This window comes from Scleropages formosus, chromosome 18 (assembly GCF_900964775.1).
Source record: "Scleropages formosus chromosome 18, fSclFor1.1, whole genome shotgun sequence".
NCBI lineage: Eukaryota > Metazoa > Chordata > Actinopteri > Osteoglossiformes > Osteoglossidae > Scleropages > Scleropages formosus.
Window position 1 is genome coordinate 5,591,676 of NC_041823.1, and position 18,262 is coordinate 5,609,937.

The window sequence follows — 18,262 nt, forward strand, 5'->3', positions numbered from 1 at the left end:
TTTGAAGTGCTCCGCTTGTTCACAATAGCTGTGTCATCCGTTCGAGACGACACCGCAGCCGATAGCACTCGGGACAGTGTGTGCTGCAGGTGGCAGCGCGCTTGATGATAAGGCACCGCGGTGGGATGTCAGTGCGGTGAGCGAGCTGGAAATGAGCACATCCTTCCGCCTTATCATTAGGCTTCAGAAGCGAGCCCTTCATCTTGGAAGTTGTGCAGTGGATGCAGGTTGTATTTGTGGGGAAAATGCAAGGCATCACTCAGCACTGTGTAATCCAGGGCTAGGCGTCCCGTGCTCCTCCAGCTGTACAGCGCTTCTAGATTCTCTCTGGGGGCTCTGCTGGCATTGAATGTGGCCTTGCTGTCAGACGTATCAGTTGCGTTGACAGGAATATCTAGGAGGTGGATGATAAACTGACGACTTCTGCTCTGGACCAAAGACCTTCGTATGCAGTCCTCATACACCTGAAGGAGAGCCTCATATGTTTCAAGATCTGAAAAGCGGTTTGGATGTCTTTCAGTTTATGTCTTAGGTCTAACCTCCAGATCAGTCTTCTTTTGCTACATGATGTTGGGACAACCCTTGCGCTTTGGCTTTTCAAGCCCCAACAGTGCATCCTCACCAACCATACTCAGCCTGAACCTATTAGTTCAAATTGCTAAATGGTTCAAATGTGCAACCACTTATAGCTATGTCTTAAAGAAGAAGTAATCTTCAATCCACTGTGGGAAGGGTGGGGGGGTGTCTTTAAACACAAGTTGCCATTTCCCACGGACATCGTTTTCTCTTCGCTTCCAGATTTTTTTTTTTTATTGTTCCCCACCGAGCTGTGCTTATAGCCTGCTGACGAAGTCAGTGAACACTAACGCTAATATAATGACTACTTACACAAAACAATGAAAAGCCTGATTGTGACGCTTGAGTCAAATGGTCGAGCGGTCCCTTGAGTTCAGAGCTCAGTTTTCAGACATCCCGGTGGCCATTTGGGTTGGTCTGATGAATGTTTTGGATTTTCCTCCTGTGCCAATGTTGGCATTGGTGCTTCGAGTCTCCACACTGGAGGTCACGATAGAGTTTGGATCCAGGGTGTGCAAACCCTTCCCAATGGGCTGTGAAACATATGGTGTAGAAGGTGTTTATGTGCTTGAAGGCTGCCTTGGGCAAAAGTCTGCAGTTAAGCATCTCAGGAGATGAACTGCAGAGATGATGTTCTTAGCAGTTTCTGAGGATCTCGTTTATTTTAATCCAGAAATGAACACGCCTGCATGTTCGTGAGTCCATGAGTGGGTTGGTTAAGAATCAGTAAGGAGCGATGACTTAAGGGAAAAAAGAGCCTTGGTGCTCTGTGCTGTGCGTGGCTGTGGGGCTTCCCGAGTGGTCGGCAGTTCTCGGCCCAAGGGAAGTGGGTAAATTCATCTCTCAGTTCAGCGTTGAGAGAGGGAAAGTGAAATGGCCATAATTGGGTACAAGGTCTCCCTCCCCCAGGATTGTCCGTGGAAATGGGCCGACTTTCCTGCCGATTGAGGGCTGAGAGCTGCGGGTTCCTCTCGGACACCTTCCAGTGGAGAGGTGTGTGCTTGACGTGAGGCTTATATGCTCAACTGCTTAGATGCCTACAAAACTCGGTGTCCTGGGCCCCAGATGTGCAATCTTTGTTGCCACTAAAGGTGTAATTCTGTGTGTGTGTGTGTGTGTGTGTGTGTGTGTGTGTGTGTGTGTGTGTGTGGGGTGCATACATACGTGACTCTACCATCAGCACATGGTAGAGAGATTTAAAAAAAAAAAAAAAAACTGCTGTCTGCTACAAGTTCCACTGGCTAAAATCACATCACATGTCCAGACGAATTCGCTCTTAGGGTAATGTTGTGAATGCGGGTTGTAGAGCCTCAAACGCAGCGTCGTTTAGGGCTTTGATGCCCTTTACTCTGTGAGTGAGCGATCTGTGAGCAGGATGCTGATGGGGAGTGGGTAAGTGCCAGCAGACAGCAGTGAGTGGCAATACAGCAAGGCACCAGCGTGACATAGCGGTTAAAGACACACATTCTCCTGGTCCTTTTCTCTGAGACAGCCAGCCGTTCCAGATATTTATTCCTTCCCACCAGAGACGTGAATCATTACACTTACTGTGGACTTTGTGGTGACCCGACTAGATGAATCAGGTGATGTGACAGCGGAGGAGAACAAATATGGAACGCCTGGAGGTGTTTAAGGAGAGCTTTGGGAATCACTCAGCTAAGCAACGAAACAATAATAATAATAACTTATGCGTTGAATGATCTTGGATGTCCGTCTTGTTATCAGAAACACCACGAGCTCAAAGCGAGTATACACAGGATGAGTACATGTTACTGGAACTAAGTGCTCATGGAAAGGAAAAAGCAGGTCACAGGACGACGAGCCCATGTGCTTCATGAGCTCACCAAGTAGCAATGAGGGAATAGCTCATGTCACCCCTGTGGGGTCCCGTCCCGTCCCCCCACCCCGGATGAAGATTCGTCCATCATTCTAATACAGAAAGGACCAGTATCGATAGTTACATGTCCGAAACCCAGCTTTCCCACAGACAATGGGTCACGTGACCGCGGGGGGGAGCGTACCCTCCACAGTGATTTCCATTACAAGTATGTTTCCGAGTGCGGTGGGAGCAGATAACAGCTGAAATTGCAATCTTAAGTATTGCTTCTTCAGTTTCACCGTTGGTGCTCGGAGCTGCTGGGCTGCTCTCGGTTCGCTTTTCAGCACTCGACGGGGCCTGATGTGGATTTATGAATCCAGAAAGGAAGTGGGTGGGATATTGATCTCCACGTCAGTCCCATCGACATCTGCAGATAGATGAAGCCCCTCTGGTTTGGCCCAGTGTCCCCCTGCCATATCAGGTGAATGCTGCTTCCAAACGGTTAGTGGCAGCCTATGGGCATGAGCCACGGTGGAAGGAAAAAGTGCATAGAGAGCATGGAATCATGGGAAGGGCAACTGTTGGGGGCCTGCTCTTGAGGGCTGTCCACCATCAGTCACGGTGATGTTGCGCTACAGCAAGGGTTCAGCTGCAAAAGTCAAAAAAGCAGTAAGTGGCCTAGTGGTTAAAGCTCCCACATTGCACTTGCAGGACCCAGGTTAGAACCCCTGTCCTGCTGAAGCACCTTGATCAAAGTACTTGACTAAATTTCCCTGCCATTTAAATGAGTAAGTCATTGTAAGCAGTTTGGTGTACAAACAAACATTTTAAGCAGCAGATAAATGAATAGATAACGACTAGGGGCTATAGTGCAATCGATGCTGGTCTTTTTGAACTTCAACTCGTCAAGATGAATTGTCACTTCTGGAATAATGTGCCGTTTGTCACCGCTTCTGAGGACTTCTCTCTTGTTTTCCTTCAAACAGGGTCTCATGGCCTTAGCGCTACAGTGAATTAGCTTGAAAAAACATATGTAGGCATCTGCGTTTCCTGACAAAAACACGGTGCGGCGAATTGAGTAATGCACCCCAGTTGCAGCAGCAGTCTGCAGATGTTATTTATGCAACGTGTTAAAATGAAATTATGACGAAAATGGATGTTCGCACTACGTCTGACTCAGTAAGCGGGGCTTGGTAAAATCATTAGAGGCAGAGGTTAGAGCAACAGCAGCAGTCCTCCAGGACGTTTCCCAGCATGCAGCCAGGTCCTGCACTTCTGAGCTTTCTGGTTCCAGGAGAGGTCAGTTTGCAGGAGCCTCTATGCCGTTTGCCCTGGGTTTCAGTATCACACTCCTAACACCAATATGTTGCAAGTTGCATAAATATCCAATTAAATCGGCTGCCACACTTGTCTGAAGTGACACTTTAATTAGAGCCGTTGCCTTTGGACCTGGTGGAGCCAGGTTTGAATCCCATCTGCTGCATTAATACCCTTAAACATGGTATTTAGCCTGAATTGCTCCACTGGAAAAATAAGCCTGCTGTGTAAATGGGTAAATGACATATTATACGTAGCTTCAGATTCCAAGTTGCTTTTGAGAAAAATGTCAGCACAGTAACTGTAATTTTAACATGATGCCCAAGTGACAAATACATATACACACATACTTGCTGAAGCCGCTTGTCCCAAGCGGGGTCACGGCAAGCCGGAGCCTAACCCGGCAACGCAGGGCATAAGGCTGGAGGGGGAGGGGACACACCCAGGGCGGGATGCCAGTCCATTGCAAGGCACCCGAAGCGGGATTCGAACCCCAGACCCACCAGAGAGCAGGACCCGGCCAAACCCGCTGCACCATCGCACCCCCCTGTGACAAATACATATCATAAGGGTCACCTTAGGTTCAGTTGATAGCATTACCGCCGTCGTCGGAATTAGTGAGATATTGTCCTCACTGACGGCTCTTCCCGTCAAGGGTCATCTCGCCGCTGCTCTGCGTTGACTTCTGGTTCGAAAGGCCTCTCTTCGCCGACCATCTCTCGGTCCCACGTTTCTCCGCCCCATCCCCACCCCAGCCTTGTGACGTCATTGAGGCCGGTGTCAGCGGGGGATGAGCGCCCACCAGCTCTCCAACACCTTCTAGCCATGAGCTCATTGGAAAAGCAATTAACGACGCAGCGCATGTTGCTGTAATGTTTGGTTTCGCTACTTGGCTTCAGAACTGTCCGGACCTGTCAGAACCCATCTGTCCTGACACTCTCTCGTTTTTGTGTTTTTCCTGCAGTTCCTCTATTTTCCGCCCCTCTTGCAGCCACCCCACCCGCTCTGAGGCTCTTAAAGACTCCTGTAATACCATACAGAGCTCATTGGGCAGGTGGGGTGAGCTGGGTCGGGCTGGGTCGGGTCATTGGACTTGTGACCCTCACGCAGATCCAAACTTCAGACTCCCTGGCTCTCTTTGGAACATTGAATTAAACAACCTGTTTAGTGTTATTATTTTTTAACGTATTTGATTAATCTTGTGCCGTGAACAGGAGCTCCTTGACATTAATAGGTCCTCCGTGATGCAGCATGTTTAGGTCTAGTGGAGAGAAAAGTCATTTCCATATTCGTTGTCATCACTTTTCCCTTAACCGCCCCAGCACCCTGTTAAAGAAATAACACTAAACGCTTTTGTGGGGTTGGAAGTTTTCAGTCGGTCGGTGTTTTTCGACAATGCGATTTAGGCCGAGGTTTCCGGCCGGCCACGTTGCCATCATTCAGATGTCGAAGGAACAAGTGTGGAAAGTTTCGCGAACAATGGAGGTAGGCAACCTTTTTTCATCAACATCGTTCCAGCCTGAGAGTCCAGAGCCATGGGCCCATTGGGGGGTCTGTCGATACCATTTCTGAGAGCAAACGGCTGCTCCTCACCTGCTTGTTGCTGGGCTCTAGTGTGGCCCCTAACTTGTGGTGCTTAGAGTCCGGTGAACTGTGTGTTGACACTGCATGGGACGCATAAGGACCTGGGTTCAAAACCCATCTCCCTGCTGTACTACCCTAACCCTGAACTGATAGTGTAGTGGTTAGAGCAGCTGCCTTTTAGACCCAGAAGGGTCTCAGGTTTGAGCCTCACCTCTAGTTGTTGTACCCTTGAGCAAGGTTCTTACCCTAAATTGCTCCAGTAAACTATACCCAGCTGTATAAATGGGTAAATAACTGCAAGCTTCTAATAATTGTAACCTGAACATTGTAATTCGCTTTGGATAAAAGCGTCCGTTAAATGAAAAAATGTAAATGTAAACTGATACAGTAAAAATGACCTGCCTCTATGGAACACATGAGGTCACAAGTTCACCAGAATGACATTGATGGAACTTCTTAGAAATGTTCCAGCCTAAATCTTCAAAGTCCTCCCAGGTCCCCACTGTCAGTTACTCTGAATGAATGTGTAAAGTCGCTCAATGCACTTTGATACCTTTATTCTGGAAATGTGTCTGGACACAAACCTGTTGAAATTTGTTTGGTTAATCATTCCAAAAAATCTTTAACGAAAACATTGAGCCGTCACCCTTCCTTTTCTCCCTGTTACGCAGGTGAACTCATGCTTTCAACCAGTGCTGTAGTTAAAAAGAAGCCTCGGATGGATGGATGGATGGATGGATGGATGGATGGATGTACGAGTGAGTGCCTGCTCTGTATGGAGAGACATTGACAGATAGAGGCCCCCCCACCCCATCCCCCTATCTGTGGCGCTTGCCTTATCCGAGGGATGCGGCCTTGGCCTGGGTGGCAACAGCCAACGTGCGCCTTGAGAAACACTGAAATAGGAACCTGCTGCACCCTGAGCTCTGGCCATGATCCACGGGTACCCCATGATGCGAACTGTAGAACTCGAGTGCATTAATATTCCATTTCCTTTCTTTTCTTGCTGATTTGCTTTGTTCTGGAAACGATGCATCTTCCTCTCCCAAAGGATGGTGACTGGGAGGGGCCAAAGAGCTCTCTGACAGTGTGGTGTGTGTGTGTGTGTCTGTCGGGGAGGCAATGGGGGTGGACCTGCTACAGGGCCTGAAATGAAAGATCCGGCATACGCTACAGCGACCCCCCCCCCCCCCCCGCCCCCCCTTTTCAAAGCCATCAGAGAAACTCAAGGCTCCCTTATCGTCGCACTGGAGCATTCCTCCGCACGTCCGAGAGTTTGTCCTAATCCCACAGGCATGGTAGTCATTATTGATAGAATCCTAATGCATTACCTCAGGCCTCTATTGTTGGTAAAGATTATTATTTAAGAATAAACTAAACCCCCGGAAGGTCTTAGGTTTCATAGAGATTTATCAAAAGAAAATGTTATTTTTGGCTTTGCACGACACACTTTGAACACAATTGAAACAAACTGTGGCCTCGCTGTTTAAGCAGAACAGGGTTAATATGTGGCGGCAGTCGCCGAAACACAGGGTGTAAATGTTTAGCCATTTTCAAACGGTTCACCCTCAGGCCTCTTGTACCCATTTTCTGAGGAAGCCGTTGAGTTTTCTCGGTACGTTAACTGTTGTGTTCTCATCTGATGCACCAGCGTTTGTCCTGGTGTTGAGAATGGATGAAGGCATCAACGCCAATGCCACTGTTTTCCTGTGACCTCCTCTGTACGCGCAGTTTGTTTCACATGAAGTACTTCAACCTGGGCAGCAGGTGGCGTAGCGATTAGAGTCAAAATACCTGGTATTCACTTCCACCTCCTGTTGTCTTATTGATTAAGGTGAAAATGACTGAGCTGTACTAATGGGTAAATAGCTCAATATGCAATGTCCGACAGTGCTTTGTTTCTCATGGAAAAGTATCAGACATGATGATGATGATAATAATAATAATGAAACACATCAGATAAAAACAGAAAGCAGAACCGCCTGGTCAGGTTTTTCCTGGGTGAAACGAGGGCCAAACATTTTGTAAAACATGACCAAGAGACTACAGTTCTGTGTTTTCAACCTAGACGTATTTTTCTATTCCACTTCAGCAGAATCCGTGCCTTTTTTCAACCCCCCCCCCCCCAATCCCCACGGATTGTGTTGAAATGTTCAAAATTAGTAAAGCATTGAAAACTGGAATTCTTTTTATGGCCCAAGTTATTTTTAGCTTGAGAGAGGAATGACTGACCTTTATCCCTCTTCGTAAGGAGGATAGTAATTGGAAATGACAACAGTTTTAACTGTGGTTCCTCTTACTTGGTGTGGAAAACATTGCTTTCTGTGCAGGAATGTGTGTCCAGTACATGTGTGTGTGTGATCTTTTGTCCACGTGTGTTGATGCTCCCTGTGTTTGTGCAGGTGCTGTGCTGCTGGTCAGTGTCCAGGGCATCGCTGTCAATGTGGACCCCGTCTTCAGCACCTGGCTGCTCCACCAAACCCAGCGTGCCGAGCGCAGCGGCTCCCGGCTGCCCCCTCAGGTAGAGCCCTCCGCACACACCTGCGTTACCTTCCTAACACCCTTGACCGCCTTCCTTTCAGACCCCTTGAAGGCACAGCAGAAGCTGTGAACTTTGGACTGTACTCAACGAAAGCACGGTAAAGCAGAGTGCAGATTGACCTTTATTCAAAGTGTGTCTTTGCTATGTTTTTATTGTTTTTGTTCACTGAAGACCATCACGGTCCCATCTCCTGTGGTTCAGTGCCCGATTACACTCTCCACGCTGTCTCACTATAGGGAGCAGAGCGGCGAAAGACGTCCCCGTGCCAACTTGACATGGTGTATTTTTCCTCGCTGTATGACTTCACCCACCTTGTTTTTTTTTTCCCCCCTTCCGAGCTTTTCAGCAGCTCAGAATGACGGGTTTTGCTTGAAGGACAGTAGCGAAGGATGTGTTTTAGACTCAGACTGGTGCTCCAGAGTTGGCAATAACACACACCTCTGAGTCATCGTGCCATCTGCACCCCTCAGCAGCAACGTTGCCTCCTGGAGACCAGCCCCTTTAGCTCCTAACGGGGGTTCAAGCAGCTCTGGGCACGATCGCAGGCAGTTACCACGCGTTTCCCATCACTGATGAACCAGAAAAGGATCACGTTCAAGTGACTCTTACTTTCAGGAGTGTCGTGGCGATGATCAAAGACAGCAGATACAGACTTATGTGTCAAAATAACTCTGGCTGGAGCTTCTCCTCACATCCAGGATGCGAGAAGTGGAAAATAAGAGAATCGGACCGGAAGGCCAAATGTGTGTCCCATTATATGCGTCCCTGACATCAGCTCGATAGCCTTTCCAAGATAAACTAATGCAGGGAGAAGGTCACAGCAAACTAACATGTTGAAACTGTACTGCTCAGTGGGAGGACTCCACTGATTCATGTCACACTCTCAGCACCACATTCAAAATATTATTGAATAACTCAATAATGGAATAAAAAGATCTGTGTTTCCCTCCAACCCCACTGCAGATGAGCGCAGCCTGTATGTTTTGAGCCGTCCTCCATCACCTAGACATCCACGCTTGTTTTAAGAGCGATGGTTGAAGCAATACCAATAATATCTTATACCTGGCTGCTGAAGCGGTTTCTGGTCTTTAGTTCCCCCACATCCAGGATGTGTCTTAGTGCAGCTTGATTTAACGCTCAGGCACAAAGCTGTGTTTGCCGTCACAACACCTGCTGCTGTGCTGGGGATGTGTGATTAAACCAGACCTCCTACTTGATGCAGTGTTCCCGAAACGTTGCCGTCTCTTCCCATTTCAGGGTTCTCACTCTGAGATCTAGCTGCAAACCTTCCTACTTCTGTCCTTTCTAGGCTTTCCTTCACCGGACGGTTACTGTTTCATTTCAAATTTACTTCATGCAGTGGACATAAATACCGTGTTTTCGCTTACTGTGCTCAGTGTGTGTTGGCAGTTTGATCCAAATTGACATTTTGTCCATTTCTAAAGCTAGAGCAATTCAGGTTGGAGACACACATGCTTCAGCGTGTTCTCCCTCCTCCCAGCATTTGTATCCCTCGATCAGCTCGGACATTTGAACGTGTGGACCTGGCTCGAATCAGCGTCCAGGGAAGCGACTCCCGCTCTATGTTTTGGATACATGTTTTTGTAGCACAACTGGAGACTTAATGCAGCCATTTAACCTGCAATTACTTTATGATGTAATGTCCCCCTCAGGGTGACTTGCAGCATCGCTTTGCTGTAATTTCTGTTTTATCTTATTTTCAGTGAGCGTTTTTAATAATAACACAGTTTTTCATGTCATATTCAGTCGTGTATGTGAGGCCGCCGAGCTGACCTGGCTGGGTGCGATGTGATGTCATTGCAGACCCCTGGAGCGAATGCCATGGCTGTGTCGTTGGCCAAGCGGAGGGAGGACGAGGCGTCGGTGGGCAGCGCACCCTTGGCCAAGCCCCCTTCCAACCAGGCCTCAGACTATGCCAGCAGCCCCGTGAAAACAAAGACCGCCACTGGTACGTGGGCGCGCACATACACACACACACACACACACACACTCTCTCTCTCTCTCTCTCTCTCTCTCTCTCACTCCCTGGCTGTCACACACACTTTGACACACCGATTCACTGCCACACACAGTTTGTACCATTTAGAGTCACCAATACACCTGAAACAAATTGGACTGTGAGAGGAAACAGGAGCATCTTGAGGAAACCCAGAGGAACTTGAGAAGAGCGTGCTAACTGACTGATCCAGGTTCGATCCCACAGGCCAGGAGCCTCAGATCTTCGTCTCGTGGTTGAAGAGGAAGTGGACAATGTCTACAACGCACAATGAGTCAATTTTTTTTTTTTTTCTGTCCAGCCCTGTTGAAGAAGCTCTTCAGACATATGCGCAAGGAGTTCCCGCCGGTTGGTGTTAATCGAAAGCCGACGGGAGCAGGAGATGCGCTCCATCCCTGCAGAGCTATGTTGATAAATGGTCCTGTCGACATTTTATAGCATTAAACAGTTCTTAAGCAATCCTTCTCCCCACTTAACTTCCTGGACACTAAATGGCATCTGCGAAAAAGTCGTCCTCAGACCCTCTGCTTTGTCTTCGTTATCGTATCTCAGCTAATGGCTTTTCCGTACTACCGTGCCTTTGCTTACTCGTATTTATATATTTCTTCATTAGTGTGTGTAAGCAAACAACCGCACCGACGAGCCATTATATACAAAACGGGGTCCGAACAGGCTGCGAAATGTCAGCCACACTTGTAAAGGACGACGCTTTTGTTTAGCCCCTCGTCTGCCTGTGGTCGACCGAAAATAAACAGCCGTTTTGCACTTGGGATTTTCGTAATGCTGGATGCGTGCAGCGAGCACTCGTTTTCCAGGATGGGGACCCTCCCTTGGTGCGGATGATGCCTAGTAACCGCCCCACTGTGGGAGAAACGCGAAACCCCGAATTTTCCCACGAGGCTGTGTTTTCTGGGAATTGGCTGAATATTGAACCGGTTTGTCATTTCTATGAAAACTGAACACTAAGTATTTTAGCACATAATCTATAAAAATAAACATTTGTGCAAAGCTGAAACGATAATTAGTAGTTTGGTCTGCTTTCCATTCCGTGGTGGAGCAGTTAATGTCTTGTCATTTCTGGTTTACTCCGTTCCTTGGAAGGGCGGCGAGGTGGCATAACGCACAGCGCTGGTGCCCCGCAGCTCCTGGGTTGTGGGATCGAATCTGGCTCATTCTGTGTGGAGTTTGCATGTTTCCTTCCGGTGCTCTGGTTTCTTCCCACAGTCCGAATACATGGGTTTTCGGTGGATTTGTGACCGTCAGTTACCCCTTACGTGTTTGTGTTTTCTCCCTGTGATAGATGGGTGTCCTGCCCGTCTACAGTGTACCCTGCTTCACATTGCATCCTTCCAGATAGGTCCCAGACCACCTTAACCCTGCATCAGATGCAGTGGTGATGATGATGATGATGATGATAACGAATGATGGATGGACGGCTGTTACTTTGAATGAGTTGGCAGGAACACTGAACATGGTAGAGTTTCCCCACTCCTGCACACTTGACGTTGTTCGCGTGGGAGTCTTAGTTTGTTCAACGCCTTTCTTTCAAAAAGTAACATCCTAACTGTAGTTCTGGTGAAATTCCGAACCATGTGCGCAGCAGGTGTAACATATTTATGAATTATTGTCAAAGGTTTCAAACTGATTAACGTCACCGCGAGCGTTCGCCTTCCCCCCCGTGCTCACGTGTCTCCCTCAGAGGTCCAGCCTGAGTGTTCCAGCTCCCCAGAGCATCTGCATGAAACAGAAACACCAAGAGCACAACTTAAGCGAGGTGTTTGCACGTCAGCCACTCGAAAATCGAAATGACAAATATATATGGAGAGGAGGGGTATGCCCTCACAAATAAACGGAGCGACTCGAAGACGGCTGTTCCGTTGCGAAACAGATGTTCAAATTACAAATTGTTTCCTAGCGTAATCAAACCTCGAAGAGGGCTAAGCGCTTAGACCTCATGTTTCTAATTACGGGAAAACAATGAGCCCTTCGGATCGGGTCGATCCCATTAGCAGCAGCCGGTCTGTTAGCTAGCAGTGCTCATGGTTCCCTCCGTTTGACCCAACATCCCTCTCCGTTTCAAAGATTACTCTAGCTCCCATTGTTCAGTTCGATATTTAACTGGCACAAAAGCGAGCGGGAATGAATTAAATGTGCAAGGCCTCATCGCTCCACGGGATGCACCTTTCTCTCTCTCTCTCTCTCTCTCTCTCTCTCTCTCTCTCTCTCGCACATGCACACACACACAGAGCCGCCCAGTATTTCCTCCATGACACATGTGCGGGATTTAGTAGGATCTCACAGCCCTCCAATTACGCTTGAAAAGGGCCAGCGGCATTTTACATGTTATCATTGGGATTAAAGTCCTAAATGATGATTTATTAATTGCTTTTCCATGTGTTCCTGCCGGACCTAGTGTTTGGGTCAGTGTTTCAGTTTCTCCTCAGAGGCAGTGTCACGTTAGATCTGATCCTCGATTTGAGGCAAATCGGTTCAGCGTTTATTGTGTTTTTGTTTATCTTTTCCACTTAACTGTGTATTTATGGAATCTTCACAATGTTTGAAAGAGACGGCCTCACATTTCAGATTTTTTTAAACATGATTTGGGCCTTTATAAAGGGTGGGAGTAGCATATTTACAATGATATGTAATATTGTCTTAAATATTTTGGATTAAATCAGTATGCAGCTTCAATAAACTGGAACAATTTGCAGGGTCTTGCAGAACGCAACCGATGATGTGCTGTAATCTTATCAATTTAGACAGAAGAAGGTTTCTATGAAATTGATAATTGCCGAGGAAATGAATTGCGTTGTTGTAAGTAATGGATCTAAATGACCGGATTGTTTTCCCTTCTGGACTGGGTACAGGGCGTTTTTCACCGAATTATAATTTGGCATTACACTCAGTAGCTCTAATGTGTTTGTTTTAATGTAACTCCAAATACACGTCCAAATATATGACAAGGTTGATTTCCATCCTGGAATATTGTGCAGCCTAATATCCCCTGGGCTCAGCCTAATCACACGGACGTTTTATTTTTCACTTTTTTGCTCTATTTACACGAACGGATGAGAGTCGTCTGCGACGTTTGCCAGTTTGAATCAACACATCTGCTCGACCTGCCATCCGCAATGACACGTTGGAAATAAACACGGCGTTGGCCCATTTGGTTATGGGTTCAAGGGAGACCGTGGACCTATCAGGGCTCGTCCTGTGACTCTGATCACTACTGCTGACCTTTAAATGGGTGCCCCAAGTGCTCCAAGGGGGAGCTCCAGTCTTGCCCTGATCGACACGTGGCCTTTCTTTGTGGAAAAAGGTATCCATGGATTTTTTTTTTTTTTTTTTTTTGAAAAAAAAAAAGCTTTTACGCTAAGCACTGTGCTAGTTTTTGAAATAGGCTGTTCTGGGCTTTGACATGTCAGTTGTCTGAGTGTAGGGTTTTAACTACTTATGGAAGGTTTCGTGATTTTCATGTGATTCCCGTGAAGGTGTGCTTGTGAACAAGCGCGCGTGCGCACACACATCAAGATGTTTCAGCACTCATGCAGTGACAGGAGATCTACATCTATTTTCTTTGTCCTTTATTTATCTGACATCTCTGTTTGACGTGACTTAGTGTTACATAATCAACTTTAAAATGATTCAACATGTTATACATCTGGGTAATTTTTATGGTATGAGTTCAGGGTAAGATCCTTGATCAATGGTGCTGATGCAGGAGGAGGATTCAAACCCAGGGCAAATTCCTGACCAGTGTGCTATCGGCTGCCCGTCTCGCTCCTTCTTCCCTCATCACATCACGTGTGTGTATGTGCAGGCTCTTGACATCGCTATGTGCGGCCTCTGTGACGTCGCAGCCCCTGCTATTGTCTCCCAGACTACTTGTGCACAAAATGGTAATAAGTTGTGCCCCCCTCATCCCCCCGTTACCCCCCAGTGGCTTACATAAGCCTGGTAGGGAGGACTCTGGGGAGGCGGGCGGTAAGCGCAGGTGCCGTGCGGTGGGAAGCCGGCGCTCCTGCAGCTGCGACTGACTCATTCACGGAATCGCTGACACGCTCCGCTCGCTTTAGCCGGGATAAATCTGTCACACGGCGCAGCACGCGGCGCTCGGCTCACCTCACCTCTCCGCTCTGCTGCTGCCAGTGGATGAGGTACAGGCTTTGCTCATAGATTTTAATGATTAACTGTCAATACGTAGGGGAGCGCAGCAGCTCTCTCGCCGTGTCCCGCCAGACGGCTTCTGAGATGGATGAATGAAAGGCAGCCTGGAGGAAAGAGAGTTTTTCCCCACTTTTCTGTGTCCAGAAGGAAGGAAAGATTTTCCCCCAGTTTTCTTTGTTCAACAAAGTGTCCCGTTCTTGTGTTTGGAAATGTCTGCAAGGAGAATGAAGCCCAACAAGTGCTCTTCTTAGCAGGGATGATCGAATTCGCGTCGTGTCACTAGTTATGTCTTAGGTGTTTTCGGAAAATTTCTATCATAATAGATTGATTGCTGAGGAAAAGAGCAGCAGATAGTTTGATACAGACCAGAGTTAAAACCGGTGTGTTTGGAATCATATGTGGGAACAGGTAACATAGTGGTTTGAAGCATCACCTTCCACTTAAAGGACCTGCTTTCAAATCCCTCCTCCTGCTGCAGTACCCTTGAGCAAGATAGTTACCTGGAATTGATACAGTAAAAACTCTCCAGCTGTTTAAGTGGGTAAATAATTTAGTATACAAACCTACTGCTGTAAGTTGTTTTGGATAAAAGATAAATAATGGTCAGTAACACTAACAAAATTTGTGGATGACATGATCTTCTGACACCTTGCTGAGCTACAGAACTAATGGGGTTGCAGGACATCTGTACATTTATTATTATTATCATTGTTATTACTACAATGGATGTTATTTCATCCTGCAGCCTTGTGATTGTGTAATGAGGCAGCTTCACACAACATTCAGGGAAACTACATGGAAAGGGAATACTGCATCTAGTTTGGGAGTTGCTGTTGATGACCTTCATTTTTGTGTTAGATTCTTTTTTCAAAAAGATGCACATATTAAGTATTGTTTTGCTCTTCTCATGTTTCCTAAGAAGCAAGTATACGGAGCGCCCAGAAAACAAGCTGTTGTTCCCAACCTGGGGTTGGGCTTCCTTCTGGACCTCGGGACCGCACATCGGATCAGCGCTGACTCCTTCCTTTATTGTTCCAGCGAAACCGCAGTTGGCACCATTCTTACTGGGATTACAGGCCCCTGGAGGGTCTTGTTATACGAGTGTCTGTTCACATAATGACCTCACTGGCATCCATCCTAAAATTAGCAGCTGGCAGTAGGATCGACTGCCGTATTCTCGGTACCAACACGAACACTTGCTAATTTGGGCCATCAAGAACATCAGGACGAAATATTAGCCCCAGTATGCACCGTCTGTTGCCCATAACAACGGGATTAGACACAGTTTTGTTGTTTGCATCTCAATTTTGGGTATGGTGTCATAGTTCTGAGTTCTGCGGTCTTCCGGGTTCGCGGCGAACCCACACGGTCCTCATGCGGCCTGCTCGGTTTGAAAAAAAACATGGTCTCTTTACCAGAGTAGCTTGATGGAAGTCAGACAGTTTTTATTGGCTGCCGTTTTCTCAATGTGAAGGATAATGTTTTCATTGTTAAGCTGTTTGTGTAGTTTTATTTTTCTCGCAGTGTCAACAATTCATCAGAGTTAATGAAGGCAGGTTCAAGTAAAGAAAACAATAATGGATGGGGTAATGAGACAGCTCGGCCCCCACTGGAGCGCCGGTTGGGCATGAGGTGCGGCACAGAGTAAAAGAGCTCAGTGTTTGAGGCTTTTCAGTGGCTGCAGAAGCCTGGCTGTCTAATCCGGGCTATTGCATTACCTTGTTGTACTTGCAGTTTAGCGAGGATTTGTGGGCATTGGCCACCTGAGGTCTGTGTTCCAGCAAACAACAGAGGGATGTCAGACACCCAGTAGCCTCAGTCTGCTCTGACTTTGGACCTTATTAACTAGCAATGTTCAGAGTTCATCCTTTCTTGTTTTACATTAGCTCTTATTTCAAAGCTCCCCCCTGTCCCTCAGAGTTGCTGAATCCCTTCCAGCATTCAAAAAAGTTGTGAAAATACATCTCTTTCAAACCCACTTCTCCCCGATCTCCTAACAGTTTCATAAATTTGCACCACATCATCCATTCATCATGGTCATCTATGTTTTTCCTGTAAGTTTTGCAGGCAGCTACTTGTGTTGTTTGCGCCAGTAAAAACGTGGTATTGGACAAACTGCACTTCCGCAGTTATGGATCTGTATCTGAGGCTCTTCAGCTGCTGTGAAAAGCACTTTGGTTTCTCTGAGTTGTGCATCGCTTTGAAGGAGCTTTGGAGAAGATTTCTGCTAAATGAATAAATGTAAAGGTAAAAATCTGCCGTTTCAATGTGCAACAATTCAGAAGTTGTAAAGTGCATTGGGTGAGTGTGTCAGTAACGAAAGGATAAAATACTGCAGCACATTTTTTGTTTTTGTTTTTCTTTTTGGCGAAATTCTCTGTGACAGGTTTGCTTTAAGTTTTGCTCCGCTAACTCCAAACTGATTGATTCCCCCCCTCCCCCCGACCCGCTTTCAAGGACTGGGAGACTGAAAGAAGACAGAGCTGATAAGAAACAGGAGATGTTTATTTTGCAACCGCCATCACCGGGTCGAGGCCAGATAGTATGTTTTTATCAGCGGCGTATTCTGCTCACTGTTTATGGCAGGTCTTCTTCAGGCTGTTCCTGCTCGAAGTGATGAGTGGCCGAGCGTCAGGCCAAGAGCTCTCGTTGCCTTAGAAGTTTCCATGGAACGCAGTCCACGCATGTGCTCTCCCAGCTCTCCTGGCTGTCAGCAGAAATTAGTGCCGTCTCCTCGCTCCAGCCCTACTGTTTGCCGCTGTCCCCCCGTCCATCACACCTCCCTTGTTCAAAACTTGGAGGATCTCTGACCTGCGGTGGTCCCGTCTTGGCCTCAGTCTGCAGGTCTGGATTTCTGGATGTTTTCGAAGTTTTCGCGGGCTTCCTGCTGCATCGTGGACGTACGCGTTAACGGTGTTATTCACAGCACCGGGCTCCTCGGTGGTTGGACCCGTCGCCTCACACTCAAAGCTCAAAGGGAGCTGGGTTCGAACCCTCCAGCTGTAGTCCACTTTAACAAGGTGCTTACCTGGAGTAATACAGTAAACATTCTCATTTATTTAGCTGACACTTTTTTCCGAAGCGACTTACAATTATTTACCATATGTACGGCTGGGTAATTTTAATGGAGCAATTTAGGGTAAGTACCTTGCTCTCACCTGGCACTAGAGCTGGAGGTGAGACTCGAACCTGTGACCTTTAGGTCCAAAGGCAGCAGGTCTAACTAGAATGGTAACAGCTGCCCTTATTACCAGTATTACTCTGCTATACAAATAGGTAAATCAGTGTAAGTAGCTTAACACTGTGAATTGCTTTGGAGAAAAGTGTGTGCTAGACAAATAAACGGAAACATACCCCTCACTTTGATCCCCCGCTCTGGTCCTTGGCTGTCATGGCAAGTGTGTTTCGTTTGGTGGCATCACACTGGAGAAACAAACACCGTTTACACTAAAGAATATGGTGTGTTGTTTTGGACCAGCACCGTTGCCCTTGTCTCGGTGAAGACTTCCTCCCTTGGAGCGCTCCAAGGCCACGGTGCTGGAAGCCGCCGAGAAGGACGGGACGGGGCTGTGGGCGCCTTGGAGAGGCGAGCAGCGAAGGAAACGTGGCCTGTCTTACCGAAACAACCCCGTACCAGTTTCCCTGCCAGCTTCACTCTTAGCAAATGAAGTAGAGTAAATATTTAAATAAACACCGACGTGCATCCAGAACAAATAGTGAAGGCGGTTATTAAAATGCTCCGCGTAGCTTTTGGGGCAGCTGTAGCACAATACACAACACATTTTATTGTAAACGAATTGTAATGGGGAACATACCAGAGAGGGCAGAAAGCGCACGAAAGCTGGATTTCACACTCAGCGCGGAGATTTTCACGTTGTGTTTTGATTTGGTGTGAGAGAAACCCCTTTGAGGTCCACTTCGGTTGCTTATACGCTTCTCCTCCTTTCTTCGGCGTATCGGTTTCGCGGCTGCTAGACGTTAAGTTTGAGGACTTCGGTCTGTGTCTGGTTAATTCTCTGTCCATCTGTTACATGGTTGTTTTGCTGGTAATAGAAGATAATTCATTTGTTTTGAGTTTTGTAAAAGGCCCCGTTTCTCGCCCTTCGCTTCACACTCAATGAGGTTCTTGACAGTTGTATCAATACACGCTCAAAACCATGAGAAAACCGTGTCGTTCCTTGTCGGAACCCTCTCAGGACCCATCAGCGCTCCGCTTCTTTAGGAGCTACAGGGAGCCGAG

At 47.2% G+C, this 18,262-nt stretch overlaps 1 protein-coding gene across 5 annotated transcripts in view; it reads left to right on the forward strand.

Moving 5' to 3' along the window:
• Positions 1-18,262, forward strand: part of vps13b (vacuolar protein sorting 13 homolog B) — a 249,181-nt gene that overhangs the window by 106,595 nt on the left and 124,324 nt on the right. For all 5 annotated transcript variants that reach the window (XM_018762942.2, XM_029245971.1, XM_029245972.1 and 2 more), the window contains exons 20-21: positions 7,699-7,817; positions 9,663-9,807. In XM_018762942.2, coding sequence (XP_018618458.1) covers positions 7,699-7,817; positions 9,663-9,807 — 264 coding nt within the window. The remainder of the gene's footprint in view (positions 1-7,698; positions 7,818-9,662; positions 9,808-18,262) is intronic.